The 15,437-nt window shown below is 42.9% G+C and overlaps 1 protein-coding gene across 1 annotated transcript; it reads right to left on the bottom strand.

Moving 5' to 3' along the window:
- Nucleotides 1-372: 372 nt before the first annotated feature.
- Nucleotides 373-13,327, bottom strand: LOC309394529 (uncharacterized protein). The gene is made up of 5 exons (XM_081957825.1): nt 13,082-13,327; nt 12,070-12,149; nt 7,806-7,932; nt 5,963-6,166; nt 373-4,994 (listed from the first exon to the last, which is right to left on the bottom strand). The coding sequence occupies exons 2-5, from the start codon at nt 12,091-12,093 to the stop codon at nt 1,477-1,479; spliced, it is 3,873 nt and encodes a 1,290-aa protein (XP_081813951.1). The 5' UTR covers nt 12,094-12,149; nt 13,082-13,327; the 3' UTR covers nt 373-1,476.
- Between the last annotated feature and the right edge of the window lie 2,110 nt (nt 13,328-15,437).

The raw sequence follows: 15,437 nt of genomic DNA, 5'->3' as shown, positions 1-15,437 counted from the left end.
TATATTCAAAACTCAGTCAAATGGCTGAAAAGAAAAGAAAAATCAACAGAGCTGCAAGAGAAGCCACAATAAATATTTTGCTTTGCACTTGTGGAGGGTCTTCTTCACAGCTCTGAAAGAATAGAAGTCTACAAATCTGACAGTAGTAATTTTCTAGCAACTGAGTCATCTCCTAACACCCATGTTGTGAACTTTTCACTGCAAAAGGAAAATGACAGAAGAACCCATGAGATAAAACCCAGTCACCTCAAACTACGAAAAGGGTGGCCTATAAATTTGATCAATAAAGAAATTTGGGCTGAAACACTTGGCTGTTTACAATATGCACTTATTATATAAAAAGAATGTCATCACAAATTACATTCTATCAGAAAGAATCTGCTATTTATTGGAGGAAAGAAAAATACAGGATGATTAGACATAAAATATGTATTTTTTTAAAATAATAGTGTCTGTGTATACACACACACTGTATAAGCAAGATATAAGATTCAGAAGTTGATAAAGAGATTCAAGGCTGTAAGCCCAAGGTGACTAGAACCAACTTTGAATTAAACGTGATTAATCAAAGATAAACAATCATTAGTGTTGTGGCTGGTACTTTACATTGAAAAATAGGAATTCAGAAAAGGGGTGGAGAATGGGGTAAGATCAGCAGAGTGAAAATGAGCAAAAATTAGAATGTACAGTATCTCAAACAACAACTTCTATAGACATTATCTACAAGGAGACCCACTGATAATTGGATCTATTGAATTTTCAGGAGAACATTTGAGTCAATTTGGTTTGGGTCTTGAATTCAAAGACAGCAATTCCAACTCACAACCACCCTCCCTGAGTTAAAGTTAAAAGTTGCAAGGCAGGCTCAAAATATTATGGCCAAAATAGGACCTAAGGAGATCACATTCCAATATCTTTGTTCATATTATACATGCCTTCTTCGGCCTCCCTCTCAAAATGCAACATTCTGCGTGGCTGGTACAGAACCTGCAGAAAAAACTAAGAAAATAATCAGTGGCACGTATCACCTTACAGGAAAACTACAAACCTAAATTGATGTCCGTGCATTTGTTAAAGGTAATTTAAAAATGCACGGAGTACAAATTAGGTCACCCTCCTCTCTTCCATCACCTCAAGTTCCAAGGGCAATATTTTGATCATCTTTCTGATTTAGAAAAAAAAACACCTCTATTTTCACCACCAAAGTAGCATCTTTCTGGCAATTTCATCCAGATTCTTGGAGGAATGGAAGAAAGGGTTGTACAAGTGATCTTCTGACCCCACTTAAAAAGAATATTATTGAGATAAAAGCAAAGAGGTGAGACACTCTAGAATAAGTGTGTTTGCTAGGGCCTCATCTAATGCTTCGGGGGGGGGGGAGGAAGCTGATTTTGAGTGTAAAGCGATACGGCTGAAGGTCGGAAGAATGACATGGTCTCTCATTTTCTCCCAATAGGATTCAGCTTCTGAATCACGTCAGAACTTCTTTCTCTTCCGCTTTAGGAGGCTTCTGTGCATAGACGCTGGTTCACAATCAGGGCAGGCATAAGCCTTCTTCTTGCCACTAAATTCTAAATGGGTCGTATGTTCAGGTTTCAGCCAGAAGTTTTTCCCACAATGCATGCAAGGCTGGAGCCTTTCCTGGCTGTGGGAGGCCTTGTGCCTGTTGAGATTACACAACACGTTGCAGCAAAAGTCGCATTCGGAGCATTTGAAAGGCTTCTCCCCTGTGTGGATTCGCGTGTGGATCTTAAGGGCGGTCACAGTAAAGAAACTTTTCTTGCAGTGGATGCAGGGGAACGGTCTGTTCTCAGTGTGGTTCTTCTCATGAACCAAGAGATTGGTCCGACTACGGAAGGATTTCTTGCACCGAGTGCAGACGTGTTTCATCTGCTGATCACAGAAGCTTTTCCCCTTAGAAAGCGAGCACTGGAGCTTCCTCAATATCGCCGCTTTCAGTTCAACACTGCGTCTAGCCTTTATTCTCCTCTGTATGCTTAGTGGATTTGGGATCTCTCCCAGCTGCTGAGCCAAGGGGGCTCTCCCCAAATTCTGGGCGGTAGCATCTGAGGGCTCATTTAGAGGGCAGAATCGGTCATGATCCTGCTGGCTCTCGCTTTTGGACAACTGTGGCAGAGGCCTGGTCCCTGCCGCATCCCTGACGTTGGATGGCTTGTGTTTTTCTTTCTCACAGCTCTGAGAGCCAGAATTGGCCTCAAGCGATTCCCTCTCCTGTGCCACAGAGACGACTGTGTTCCTTTGCACAACACTTTTAGTCACTTTCATTTGGGCTTCTCTGGAGAATGTTTTCTGGCAGGGCAGTTCGAGGCAAAGATCCTTTGGCTTGTGGTTCTTGGATGCACTTTGAAACAAACTGGGGGAAACACTCATACAGGGGTCGCTTTCAGGACCATCGCAATATTTTACTTTCTTGGGGGGGTTGGATGCGTTCAGGGGGACCATTTCTCGTTCTTCTCCTTGACAAAAGCAACGTTTGGATCTTTTCCTCACTAGCTGCGTTTCTCTCTTAGATTTTCTTATGGAGGAAGCCCCCGCTCCTGATTGCCAGCCATCATGGTTTTTCTCCTTCTTACGACTTTGGGAATGGGCATTTTTGGAGCAGGTCCTGGGCTGATGGATAGAGACTGTGTCCTTTCTTCTGGGTTTCCTCTCCGATTTCACTGCCTGGCTGACTTCCCCATAGCCCAGCAAAATATTTCCGTTGAATTTTCTAGATAATTGCACTGGCATCGTCATGTGCTTTTCGGGAGCTCCCGTGTCTGATCTTTCTTCTAAGGGCACCAGCGAGTCTCTTTCTTCTCCCTGGGCATGTGGCAAGCAGACAACCTCATTTGTGTGAAGTGGTAGCTGCAACAATGCTTTTCCAACAGGATCTCCCCTTCCTTCCTCTGTAGACGCTGTGCTACTTGGGAAATTAGATACGGCCCGCGTGACCTCCATGAATGCAGATAGTTTACGGCATTCTTCATTCAGGTGAATCCTCTTGTGTCTTTTCAGATGCCACGGCTGAAAGAAGCCTTTCCCACACAGAGCGCATTTGAAGAGCTTTCGGTCCAGGTGGTTGTTTTCATGGATGTCCTCCTCCCTTACAATGGGCTGTTTGGGGAATTTTCCTTTCAGGTGGGTCTTCTCGTGTCTCCTCAGATGCCACATCTCGCCGAAGGCTTTCCCACAGGCAGCACACCTGAATGGCTTTTGCCCAGAGTGGATCCGTTGATGCCTGGTGAAGGAATAGTTATCATCAAAGGTTTTCCCACATTTTTGACAGAGGTGGGGTTGTTTCTTTTTGTGGGAGGAGGTGGGGGGATCTTTTGTGACCATTTTGTCTATGGAGTCTGAGCCCAGAGAGAGTTTCCCCCCCGTGTGGGTTTCTTGGTGGGAAGTCAGAGGTTCTTCTTGGGAGGTGTTTTCCTCATGTTCCAATTGGGGATATGGCTGTTGCTTTCTCCTATGGACTTTCCCATGGTTGACAAAGGCGCTTTTGGTTCTCAAGCATTTTCCACAATGCTGACATACATAATTTTCTTGAGTGGGGATTTTGGGGTGCTTGGCGAGTCCTGAGCGACGCGTGACATCACTCGCAGGGAGACGACCTTCAGGAGCCTTCTGTCTATAGTGGCGACTTTTGATCCTCATAGTGTGGTGACTTTTGACACTCAAACTTTTGGGATCTTCATTGGAGAGTTCTCTGAGGTGAATCGCTAGATGTCGAAAAAGGTGGTGTTTTCGAATAAATCTTTCTGGACATTCGTGGCATTTAAAGGGTCTCTCACCTGTGTGGAGTTTCTCATGATCAGCAAGGATGATACGTGTACTTAAACATTTCCCACAATATTGACACTGATGGAGTCCTTTCTCTCCCCATTTTCTTGGGTGCCAAATGTCGTAGGAGCTACGGGTGATGATTTTTCTGGAACCTGGGCGCTTAGAGGAATTTCCTCTTTTGTGAGAGATTTCCGAATCATCCAAGGCACTTTTCATAGCCAAGCTTTTAACTTTCTTTGGATGTTTCCTGGACGCCTGTTTCATATGGGTCGTCATGTGTGACATTAGAATAGACTTAAGAAGGAAGCTTTTACTACACTGGGAACATTTATATGGCCTTGGTTCCCTGTGCATTCTCTCATGGTCCACAAGCAAACTTTTGAACCTTAGACATTTCCCGCAAAACTGACATTTATGGAGATTGACCTGGTCTTGCTGCTGTCTAGTGAGGCCAATGTTCAGTGATCTTGTGCTCCCAGAGACAGCGGCTGTACTGTCTTTCTTTTGCTCCGTTTCAGGCGTACTTTCTACCTTACCTTCCTTCTTATCCTTCTTTCGGTTGTTTTTGGGTGTTGTGTGGCAATTTTTACGTTTGTCAAGAAGTTCCTTCTGAACCAAGATTTGCCCGCATTCATGACCCTTGTAGGACTGCTGGGTTGCGTGGCTCTTTTGATGGAGGAGGAATTGCTCTTTGAGCTCAAAAGATTTCTTGCAGGCGAAACATTCATAGAGCTTCAGGTTTTGAGGCTTCACAAGGCTGTAGGAAGGTCTCTTGCCCGCTTCTGCTCTGTGGTCCCTCTGGTGGCGGTCAAGGACTTTTCTGGATGAAAACCTTTCTTCGCAGTCAGGGCATTTATAGGCCTTCGGCGTGGTGTGTATCCTCTGGTGATTGGCGAGAGATATTTTGGACTTGAAGATCAGTCCACAAACAGAGCACAGGGCAGGATGGTCCCTTCCTGCAGCTCTTTCTTTGGCCTGTGAGCTCTCGTTGGCATTGCCCGTTTCTGCCTTTGTCTTTCCTGGCTGACTTTGTGAAGGCTTCTTCAACTGAGACCCGTGTTTATAGGGCTCTCTGGGCTTCAGACTCTGTGATCCACTCCCCTTGGAATTATTAAATAAGTTTCGGCGAAGGATCGTTGGTCGAAAACCTCCACGATGAGGGTAGCTTCCACGATGAGACTTTTCTTCTTCACTTTCTTGATCGTTATCTACAGACACAAAAAAAAGGGGGGGGAAGAAAGTGACAGTGCAGGGGGATTAGATGGTTAGTGCACAAGTTGCACTAGTGCCATTTGGCATTTAGATGCAATTTAGGGTGTTGACGGTTATCTTTACATTAAGACCTGTTGTGGTTGGTTTTTTGGGGGGGGCACATCTCTCCAATTGTCTTTTACCATCCCATAAGGTCCAAGAGGGTTGATACACTCAGGATCACCCCAACCCCCTAGAAATATATTATGGAATTTCAGAAGTGTGCCTCCTCTGTTGCTACTCCTGCCCCCTGGAATAGTATTCCCCGAACTATTACAGCCTACACCAGGGGTGTCAAACTCAAGGCCCACGATGTGGTCGGATCCTGCCCACGATGTGATTGGATTCTGCCCACGGGGCCATCCTGATCTACCCAATGCAAAGAGGAAAGATCGGGCCAGCCTGGCTTTGGCCCGGCCTTCCCAATGAGGAGAGGAAACATGCCAGAAGTTTCAGAAGTGGTATCAAGCTGGCCACACCCATCCAGTTGGCCACACACACACAAACACACACACACAACCACTCAATGATACGGCCCTCAATGATATTGAGTTTGACACCCCAGGTCTACACTAAGGATCGCCAATCTTGGCAACTATAACATGTGGACTTCAACTTCCAGAATTCCTGAGCTAGCATGGCTGAGGAATTCTGGGAGTAGAAGTACACAAGTCTTAAAGTTGTCAGGTTTGGAGACCCCTGCCATATTCCCACAAACCACAATAGCTGGTTTAACGCATCCCACCAAGCCATAACAGCAAACCAAGTGTCACTGTGACTTAGCATAATATGTGAACCCAGGCAATGAGCTGGCTCCAATCCCAGTGCTAGTGTTGAATTGCACTTCTTAAAATGGCAAGATTTTCAAGGTATCTTAGAACTACCAGAGCCCTTTAAGCCAGAGGCCTTCAGCAGCAGTTCTAACCTGAGTTTGCAGACTCTGAACTGGGGTATGTCACAGGACTCCGGTATCGAGCCCACCAAGTCCCTCCCGCCGGTAACTGCTTCAGCGTTGGCTTAATTGGGCCTTCATCTGCACTTTCATCAGAGCTCTGGATTGGTGGGACCCAGGCTTCTTCTCCACGATCCAAGCGGGAGAGCAGATCGGGCGGGTGGCAATGAACTCGGCCTGCAGGAGATGAAAAACAGCAGTTGGGTTAGCTGAGAGCTGGTGCAACAGGGACCAAGCTGTGATTCATGTACTCGATGAATGACTTTTGGCATGAGACTTAATCTCCAACACGTCATGTGGAAGATTGGTACAGATGTAGTCCTTGACTTACAACCAAGGGTGGGCTTCAAACATTTTAGCAAGGGGTTCTCTGCCCGGTTGCTGGGTGGGTGTGGCCATGGTGGGCGTGGCCTAGTTGGTCTCCTGCACCACGGCAGCGGGGGGACGTTTTTGCCCTCCCCAGGCTTCGGTGGCTTTCTTCAAGCCTCCGGGAGGGCGAAAACGGCCTCCCCAGGATCCGGAAACCCTCTGGAAGCCGGATACAGGATTCCCCAAGCCTCCATGCATGCCCTGCACTGCAAAACTGGCTGCGTGGGGATTCCTGGGAGGGTCAGGGTCAGCCAGGAGTGGGATTTGGGGGTTCTCCGAACTACACAGAATCTTAGCTAGAGGTTCTACCGAACCTCCAGCAGCCCACCCCTGCTTACAACCATTCATTTAGTGAGCATTCGTGGTTACTGAAAAAACGACTTTTGACGGCTTTTCGCACTGATGGCAATTGCAACATTCCAGTAGTCACATGATGAAAATTCAGAGGCTTGGAAACTTACATGGATTTATGACAGTTGCAGAATATCGGGGTCTCCTTTTGTGACCTTCTGACTAGCAAAGTTAATGAGAAAGTCAGATTCACCGAACAGCCCCTGTTACTAACTTAACTGCTGTGGTGATTCACTTAAAAACTGTGGCAAGAACGGTTGTAAAGTGGGATAAAATTCACTTAACAACTGTCTCGCTAATAACAGACATTTTGGGCTCAATTGTGGTCATGTCAAAGACTACCCTGGCTTCTCCAGATATATTTTTTTTACTCCTACTCCTAACTGAAATCCTTGAGAACTGCTGATAGCTGGTAGAACAAATTATGTGGGCTAGCTGGACTGAGGATTGTTTAGTATACAGTATGTCAGCTTCCCATATTTCCATTTGACACTGCAACTGTCATAAATACGAGTCAGTTGTCGAGCGTCTGAATTTTGGCCACGAGGATGCTGCAACGGTCCCAAGTGTGAAAAACGCTCATAGGTCACTTTTTTTCAATGATGTGGCAACTTCGAGCGGTCACTAAGTCAAGGACTCCCCAGCTTTGAAAATGATAACCATTTAAAGTTTTCCATTAGGACATGGAGAAGAACACAGCCTGTGCTAATGATTCATTGGTTTCAACCACATCTATTTAGAATGGAATGGAATGGGATGGAATTCTTTATTGGCCAAGTATGATTGGACACAGAAGGAATTTGTCTTTGGTGCAAATGCTCTCAGTATTCATAAAGAAAAAATAGAATACACTCATCAAGACTCATAAGATACAACACTTAATGATAGTCATAGGTTACTAATAAACAATCAAATCACACTATGAAACAAATAAAACAATATAAAATTTAAAGATACAAGCAACATAGTTATAATCATAAGTGGGAAGAGATAGGTACTAGGAAGGATGAGAAGAATAGTAATACAGTCTTAGTAAATAACTTGACAGTGTTGTGGGAATTTGTTGTTTATGTATTTATCATTCTGTAAACCTTACCTATGGTGGCCGCAGTCCAGTGGTTTCCCTGCACACTATTCTTGTAGATGGTTTTCTGTCGGCGACCTGAATGTGTGTGCTGCACATCACTTGAACACACAGTCACCTCCATAAAGGCTTCTGGAACCTTGGACCGAATGAGGAACATGAGTTATTTTTTTAGGAAACTGTAAATGTTGGTCACCAGAAGGCTGGTGGATCTCAAGAGCAGTATGTGTGTGTGGGGGAGTTCTAAATCATGGTTTTTTTGAATAAGCTTCACCCCAAAACCTAAACCAAAGTATGAGTGGGACCACACACTATTGTAAGCCTTTTATATATGCTGCCTTTATTTTTATAACTAACTGTAAGTGGCGAACATACTTAATACTCTATTGAGATTCTCAAGTCATCCAGGTCATGGTTGTCCCAAAGGTGCTTTCTTTCCAAGAGGCAACTGGACTTCCTGGTTTTTCTTTGAAGATGTTTCACTTCTCATCCAAGAAGCTTCTTCAGCTCTTACTGACTGGATCCTTCCTCCTCACCAAGTGAAATGTCTTCAAAGAAAAACCAGGAAGTCCAGTTGCCTCTTAAAAATGCACCTTTGGGGTATTTAATATTCCTTCTGCCTAGTATTTCCTCCCCAGCAACAACCCTGTGAGGTAGGTTGGACTGAGAGAGTATGATTTGCCCAAAGTCCTCCTGCCAACTTTCATGCCTAAAGCAGGACTAGAAACTTGGGAGTCTCTTGGTCTCTGTGGTGCCTTAACCATTAGATGACACTGGCTCTCATTAGTTTTATATTCACCAATAAATTACCATATCAACATGAATTTGTAGAATGAAATAAGCATGCACTGTATGTATTCATGTAATTAAAGGCAATGGCCAATGGAAAAAGCATCATATGACTTAAGGAAGGCTAAGCAAACTTTTGGGGATGGGAAAGAGTTTGTGATTTTGAGAAGATGCGATAGGCATGCCCAGAATGGGTCTTGAAATATTTTCCTCTCACAAAATGATTTCTTATTTGTACCCTATGACTGTCATTAAGTGTTGTACCTTATGATTCTTGACAAATGTATCTCGTCTTTTTATGTAAGGAATTCTATTCTATTCTATATGGACCCCTTCATCAGAGGGTCTGAATTCTCTTCAACAATCCTCTATTCAATCCCTATGGGGCATTTTGGGAATGTTGTTGCAAATAAATATGAGCTGAAACGTTGGGGCATTGCAATATGGCAATTTCCTCCTGGTTTATTGTGTGTGTTTAAGATCAGGTAGGTACTAAGCTTGACATCTGCCCATCTGAACTATAAATACATTAAGGATAAAATCCTAGCTATTTTTACTTGTGAGTAAACCTCCCTGAACACAAAAGACTCAATTCAAGAACAGTGTCCTTGGTGGTCTCTGAGCTTGGCTGTTTTCTTGCAGACATTTCATTACCCAAATTAGATAGCATCTAATAAACATCACCAGTGTTTGTCCTAGCACTGCTGATATTACCTAGTTTGGGGAATGAAACATCTGCAAGAAAACAACCAAAGTAGCACCAAGGACTCCCCACTTCAACCCTGAGTTGCAAATATTCTCCTTTATTGGTATCAATTCAAGTTAAGCATGTTTAGAAAGGCCTTTGTTCTTCTTTGGAGAGAATGGAAATAAGGCCACCTTGCATAGACTGCACCTGGCAATCTGTAAGGGGGAAAAAGAGTGATTTAAATGACTTCCAGAGCAATAGCAGCAATCTTAACATATCCTGGGGCTTAAAGGAAATCACCCAGGAAGCAAATCTTGCTGATAATCCTCCCCCTTTTTTATGCACAGACTCTTAAATACTGCCTGCTAAGGAGTGCATAATAGGCGAAAATCTAGGAGATTCCAGAGTTATATCTAAATATGAAAAGCTACAACCTACTGGATTCTGGCCCAATATCAAGGAGCCTCTAATTTAAAGACTGTATAGATGTGGCAATGTTGTAATCCAGATTGCAAATTATTTATATTCTTCTTTAAGGTGTAAACAAGAAATTATGCTATGTAACATTGCCGTAATTATGATTAATTTCAAAATAAGGTAAAAGTAAAGGTTCCCCTTGCACATATGTGCTAGTCATGATAGACATATTTTATCTTTTTAAAATGCTTTTAAAATGTCCAAGGCAGCTGCACAGTACTTTGTGCACTAGATGTGTTTGTGCAAATCTTTAAAAATAGGATTTCTCAATGGATTTCCACACCAAAAAATGAAAATATATTATATATCCTAATATAAGATTTGTTCTAATAAGAATAGAGGTAGAAACTAGAAAGGGGTGGGTGGGAAATATTATTATGCATATTCCTATACAATATTTTAAAATTAATATGTAGATGTAAAGATTAGAAGTTGAAAGATTATTTTACTATGCATACTTAAATATTACTATTGTTACTAGTATTGTGTATTAAAATATTGAATAATTAAATGATGAAGGATTATATACATGGTGGAGCAACTACTAACATGTTAATAACTTTAATATTTATATTATAATTATGTGAGTATTATTAATGTAATTAATATTATCACTATTGGTATTAAGTATCAGAACAAACGATAGATACCCAGATGCCACACTGTTCATGTATTTAATATATATATTTAAAAAATAATTACATATAAAAAATGAAAAATTAAACTACCAAAGAAGCAAAAGTGATGTGTTCCTTCCAGTGATCCAAGGAAATTATCTTTTCTTGAATAATCCCTGCACCTACATCAATGCATATATGCAGGATTTCACAGCTCTTTTAAAATCACACCTGCTCTAAATCATAGAAGAAAATCAGGAATCCAGGAGTATCTTTTCAGAGTAATTAATATACCATAATAATACTAATATTAAAAGATATGAGATGGACCTGATGAAACAAGCTGCAGCTCACAAAAGCTTATGACTTTTAATAAAATGTTTTGATTGGAAAAGTCCTTCTAATTTTTGGCTAATAAAGATGAGCATGGCTATCCTTCTACAATGCCTAAAAGACAGAAGATACCACTAAGGATATTTATCTGCTCCTCCTTTATTCTTTAACACAGTGAATGCTCTGTATTAAAAACAAAGTAAAGAAACAGCTCTCATTTACAAAAGGGAAATAGCATCATAAAACTATAGCAAGGTAGTAGAAGAAAATCTCAAAGGTCAACTCCCACAAACACAGGAAATATCCTGTATGGCTTCTTTTTAACAAATGTGAATACTATCTAAGGCCCATTCGGTTTGTAGGAATTGGACCTTTAGAACTATAGAGGTTTGTGCTCAGTAACCTGTTGCACGTTGGCTTGATTATGGGATTGTAATCAAATGCATTCGAATGGTATGAATAGTATCAGGTTGTAAGAAATTAGCATAAGGTGGGGTTTTTTCCCCCCAGATTTGTGGTAGTTTATTCCAGGTAGGTCACGTTCCATTTTAATATCTGAATATGGTCCTTCAATCAAGGGGAAAATATCTGTTATGGCACCTTAGGAGATATAACAGCTACCTTCATTCTTTAAATTTCTCCTCATCCATTTGATAGGTAAGCAGATAGAGCTAATTTTCTGAGTGTTTCTGCTTGCTCAACAGAATTTGCACTAAAATATCTTTAGCTAGGGTGGATCAATAAGTCACCCTTGCTAAGAAAGGTTTTCCCCAAGCTTTACTACATAATAAATACATGCGCAAAACTCTGCAAAGAATATTACTTCTTGATTATTTCCATGGAGCAGATTAAACGAGATTTTCTGCACCAGAGTTGTCTGAATAAGCCACAAATAGCTTGACTATAATTTAACTATGTCACAGTAGTCACAAGGGCCAATTTACACAATCTGCCACAAAAAGAAGGCATATATAATATGGCTTAGCATATGCAGAGAATCCAGACATTATTGTAAAGGATCGAAATGCCTGCAACAAATACAAATAATGGTTTTGTTTTAGCACCTTCATCTTTCAAGAAAAGAAGATAATCTTCAGTATGTGGTTTTAGGAATTATCACACTAAGATAGACACAGCTCATACTACTTGGAAACAGGAACACACAAAGCCTAAAAATAGCCAAAATGAAGGTAACCAAGCCACTTAACCTTTAATATACACAAATAACTATTTTGCATGAACCCTTTTGTCAAGATTTTCACTCCCAGATCTGGTAGCCCAATTGAACCCCTGAAGAGATCAACTCCCAGTTCAAACCCATTTTTCCCTCCCATCCCACAAGCTCTTTCTTCCCCGTCTCTGCATCTCTTACTAGAGCCACATCTGCAACAGCCATCTTTCCTCCACGAATTTGGGCTGATCCCGAAGCCAACCAGTCGTATATTTTAAAGCCTGTTGAACGTAAGAAGGAAAACATTCAGAATTTTTTCTTTCTCTGGCTGTTCTCTGCTAACCCATGCATCATTTGCCAAACGTCGCAGGCTCATTTTAACGTGTGCCGTCTATTGTACATTCAAAGCGACAATGAAGTTATTCTAAGTTCAAGTCCTCGTGTCCGATTCTCAAGAGACTATTATATAAGATTCTCAGAAACCTACAGAAGTCACAGAATCACAGGGCGAGAAGGGGCCCTGGAGGTCTTCTAGCCCAACCCCAACTGAGGCCGTTACACTGCTCAATCTGTAGCTGCTCGTGATTTAATAGGTTGGGCCAAAAAGCAACACATTCTATGAACTCTTGGTTCAGTTCCCTTGTGGGTGCTCCATCCCTGGAGATTTTCAAGAAAAGATCGGACAATCCTGGATGGGATCAGAGTTTCTTTGGCAAACTTTTTTTCAGAAGTGGTTTGCCATTCCCACCTTCCAAGGGCTGGGAGAGAGGGACTGGCCCAGCCTCACCCTGCTGACTTCGTCTCCCGGTGTCTACCTGATGCTTCACTACGACACCAAACTGGGTCTCGTGTTGGGATTAAAGTTATCCTATCCAGGGCTACAATCCGGGCGGAAAAGGAAACGGCAGCAAAAAAAAGAAACTTTTTTTAAAAAATTAAAACCCGAATTTTCGCTGCCACGAGGCCGTTGCGCGCATTGCGGCCCCTCCAGAAAGCCGAGCTCCTCCGCTGCCGTCCAACCCACTCCCGGTGCTTTCCGAACGCAACCCCTTCAAGCAGCGGTGGCGTCCAAAATATCCCTCACCCCATCCCACTTCCTCAAGCCCCCTTTCTTTCGCAGTCGGGCGGCTTTGGATAAGGGCTCCACTGCAGCTTCGTAGGACAGGTCCCCACCCCCCATCCCCCTTTCGGGTCGCTCAATGGCTTCACTCACCTGGGACCTCGAAGGCGCCAAATCAAGAGCCGGTTTGGCGCCGTTCCCCAAAACAGGGGCAGGGAACCTTTCCCTCCGTCCCGCCTTTCTCTGGGAGAGCTTGCCCCGTCTCCAGGCAGCCTCATGCCTCTCTTCTCGCCCCGCGCAGCCCTCGTCAGGGCCAGCCAGCAGCTGACCGGCCAATAGCCTCGGGCGTCGAGGGAAAAGCTGGAGCCGGAGCCCTCTGGCGGCGAGCCAAGATGGCCCCCTTGGCTTCCTGCGAGCCCAACGGGGCGGCAGGTGGAAAATCAACAGGTGTGGAATATCCCAGCCTTGTGAAGATGTACCGGTGACCTTTTCCTTCGCTCCTTGCTTGCCCTCGATTCCTCTCCAATTTGTCAGATGTCTCCTATTGTGGTGGCTCATTAAAATCTAACATGTTCATCTCCCGTGGGAATAAGAAACATGTCTGGTGAAGTTCCCCCCTCCCCAAACAGTTATCAGTTCATGGCTGACAAAATCCCTGCCTTTTGCCCCACCTGAAAAGCATTTTCTAGATAGGTGGGCATGGCTCCCTTTTCTTGGCCCTGTCTATTCTGTTCCGGGCTAGTAATCTGGATTCAAAAAGCCCAGAAAAAGAACTTGGTACTTCTAGTAATACAGCTAGTCCTCAACTTACAACAGTTCCTTTAGTGACTGTTCCAAGTTACAACGGCATTGAAAAAAAATTGACTTATGCACACTTACAACCATTGCAGCATCCCCCATGGACACGCGATTTGCATTCAGATGCTAGACAGTTAGTTTCATATTTATGACGGTTGCAGTGTCGAGGGGTCACCGAAAAAAATGACCTGGGACCATTTTTCACACTTACGACTTTGTAGCATCCCCATGATCATGTGATCAAAATTCAGACGCTTGGCAACTGGTCCATACTTACAACCGTTGCTGTGCCCCACAGTTATGTGATCGCTTTTGGAAGTTTTGACAAACAAAATCAATGGGGAAGCCCAATTTACTTAACAACTGTGTTACTAACTTACTGACTGCAGTGATTCACTTAAGAACTGTGGCAAGAAAGGTCCTAAAATGGGACAAAACTCCCTTAACAAATGTCTCACATAACAACATAGATTTGGAGCTCAATTGTGGTCCTACGTCAAGGACCACCTGTACATAATATTGGCATGTAGCTCCTGAGATTTTATTGGTTGCTTCATTTCTATTAATTTCCTAGAATTAGGAAGTTTCTGAAAGGGCACCTGGGAAGTTCCATTTACCTACTGATTGCAAGGCTAGAATCATTTCAGGCAGTTTGCCTGCTAATTTTTAGTTAAGTGAATGCAGTCTTGCTGAATTAACACAACTGCCTGGTGCATTGGTCCAATCCAAGCACAAGCGAACCAGTTCAATTTTAACCCAGCATGACAAACCCAATTAGTCAATTTTGCGTTCAAGTTCTTGAAATTTTCAGATAGTCTTCAAGTGCAATCCAGCATAGATCCTGTTGCACAGGATCATTTTCCAAATAGTTTTTCTAATATGATGTACATATTATTATGGCCTCTCTGTGATTAATTAAAAGAGGGTTTCTTCTATTAGTTTGGGCCTTGAATTCCAGTTTTTGTGCAAGGGTCATTAAACTTGTCCCACTTTCTTCCTATTTGATATTATGGTTTTTAAAAGCTGACCTCCAAAACCCAAATCAAAATGCTCTTAGTTGGAATATTCGTGGGGTTTCCTGCAATATCCAGTAGAAAAAGACTATATCAAAGAATCCTGTCCCATCCTTAATGGATTTTCTTGTATTTTAAGAGTTAGATGAAGAAGCAGGTAATCCAACAAAACTCATTGTGCTGGAACTGATTCTTTTTTCTTTAAAAGATTGAATGTTTTGTGGAAAACCTAAATGATCCTGTCTCCTTACCATATCCCATTTCTGGTGGCGATGGTTGTTCTTTCATATTGATTCAGATTACAGTGTTTGCTGTAGTAGAACAGGTAGCGAAGTGGATGCATGAATGGACAATATCGAAGGCAGGAGTCTATCTGTTCTCGGAGCAAGAGGAAAAAAGGAAACTTCATGAATACCTGACTCCTCCAAAGCATATTTACTGCTTTGTTGTAGTGTCTCCATTCCACAGTTCTTCATTTCTGTACTGCCATGGACAAGCAATAGCCTGCACCCAAGCATTCTCCAGAGCAATGCCCACAACCTTTTGGGCACCAGGGATTGGTTCCATGGAGGTGTTTTTTTTCTATGGACCAGAGGGAGTGTGATTTCGTATGCTGTCTACATCCTGTGGATGGGGCTTCGCTTATTTGCATGGCCCTGTTTCTGGCATGCCATAGACCGGAGAGTGAGGACCTCTTT

The sequence above is a fragment of the Natrix helvetica genome (genome assembly GCF_964273705.1).
Source record: "Natrix helvetica genome assembly, chromosome: 1".
NCBI classification, from domain to species: Eukaryota; Metazoa; Chordata; class Lepidosauria; order Squamata; family Natricidae; genus Natrix; species Natrix helvetica.
This window is presented reverse-complemented; position numbering and strand designations above follow the sequence as displayed.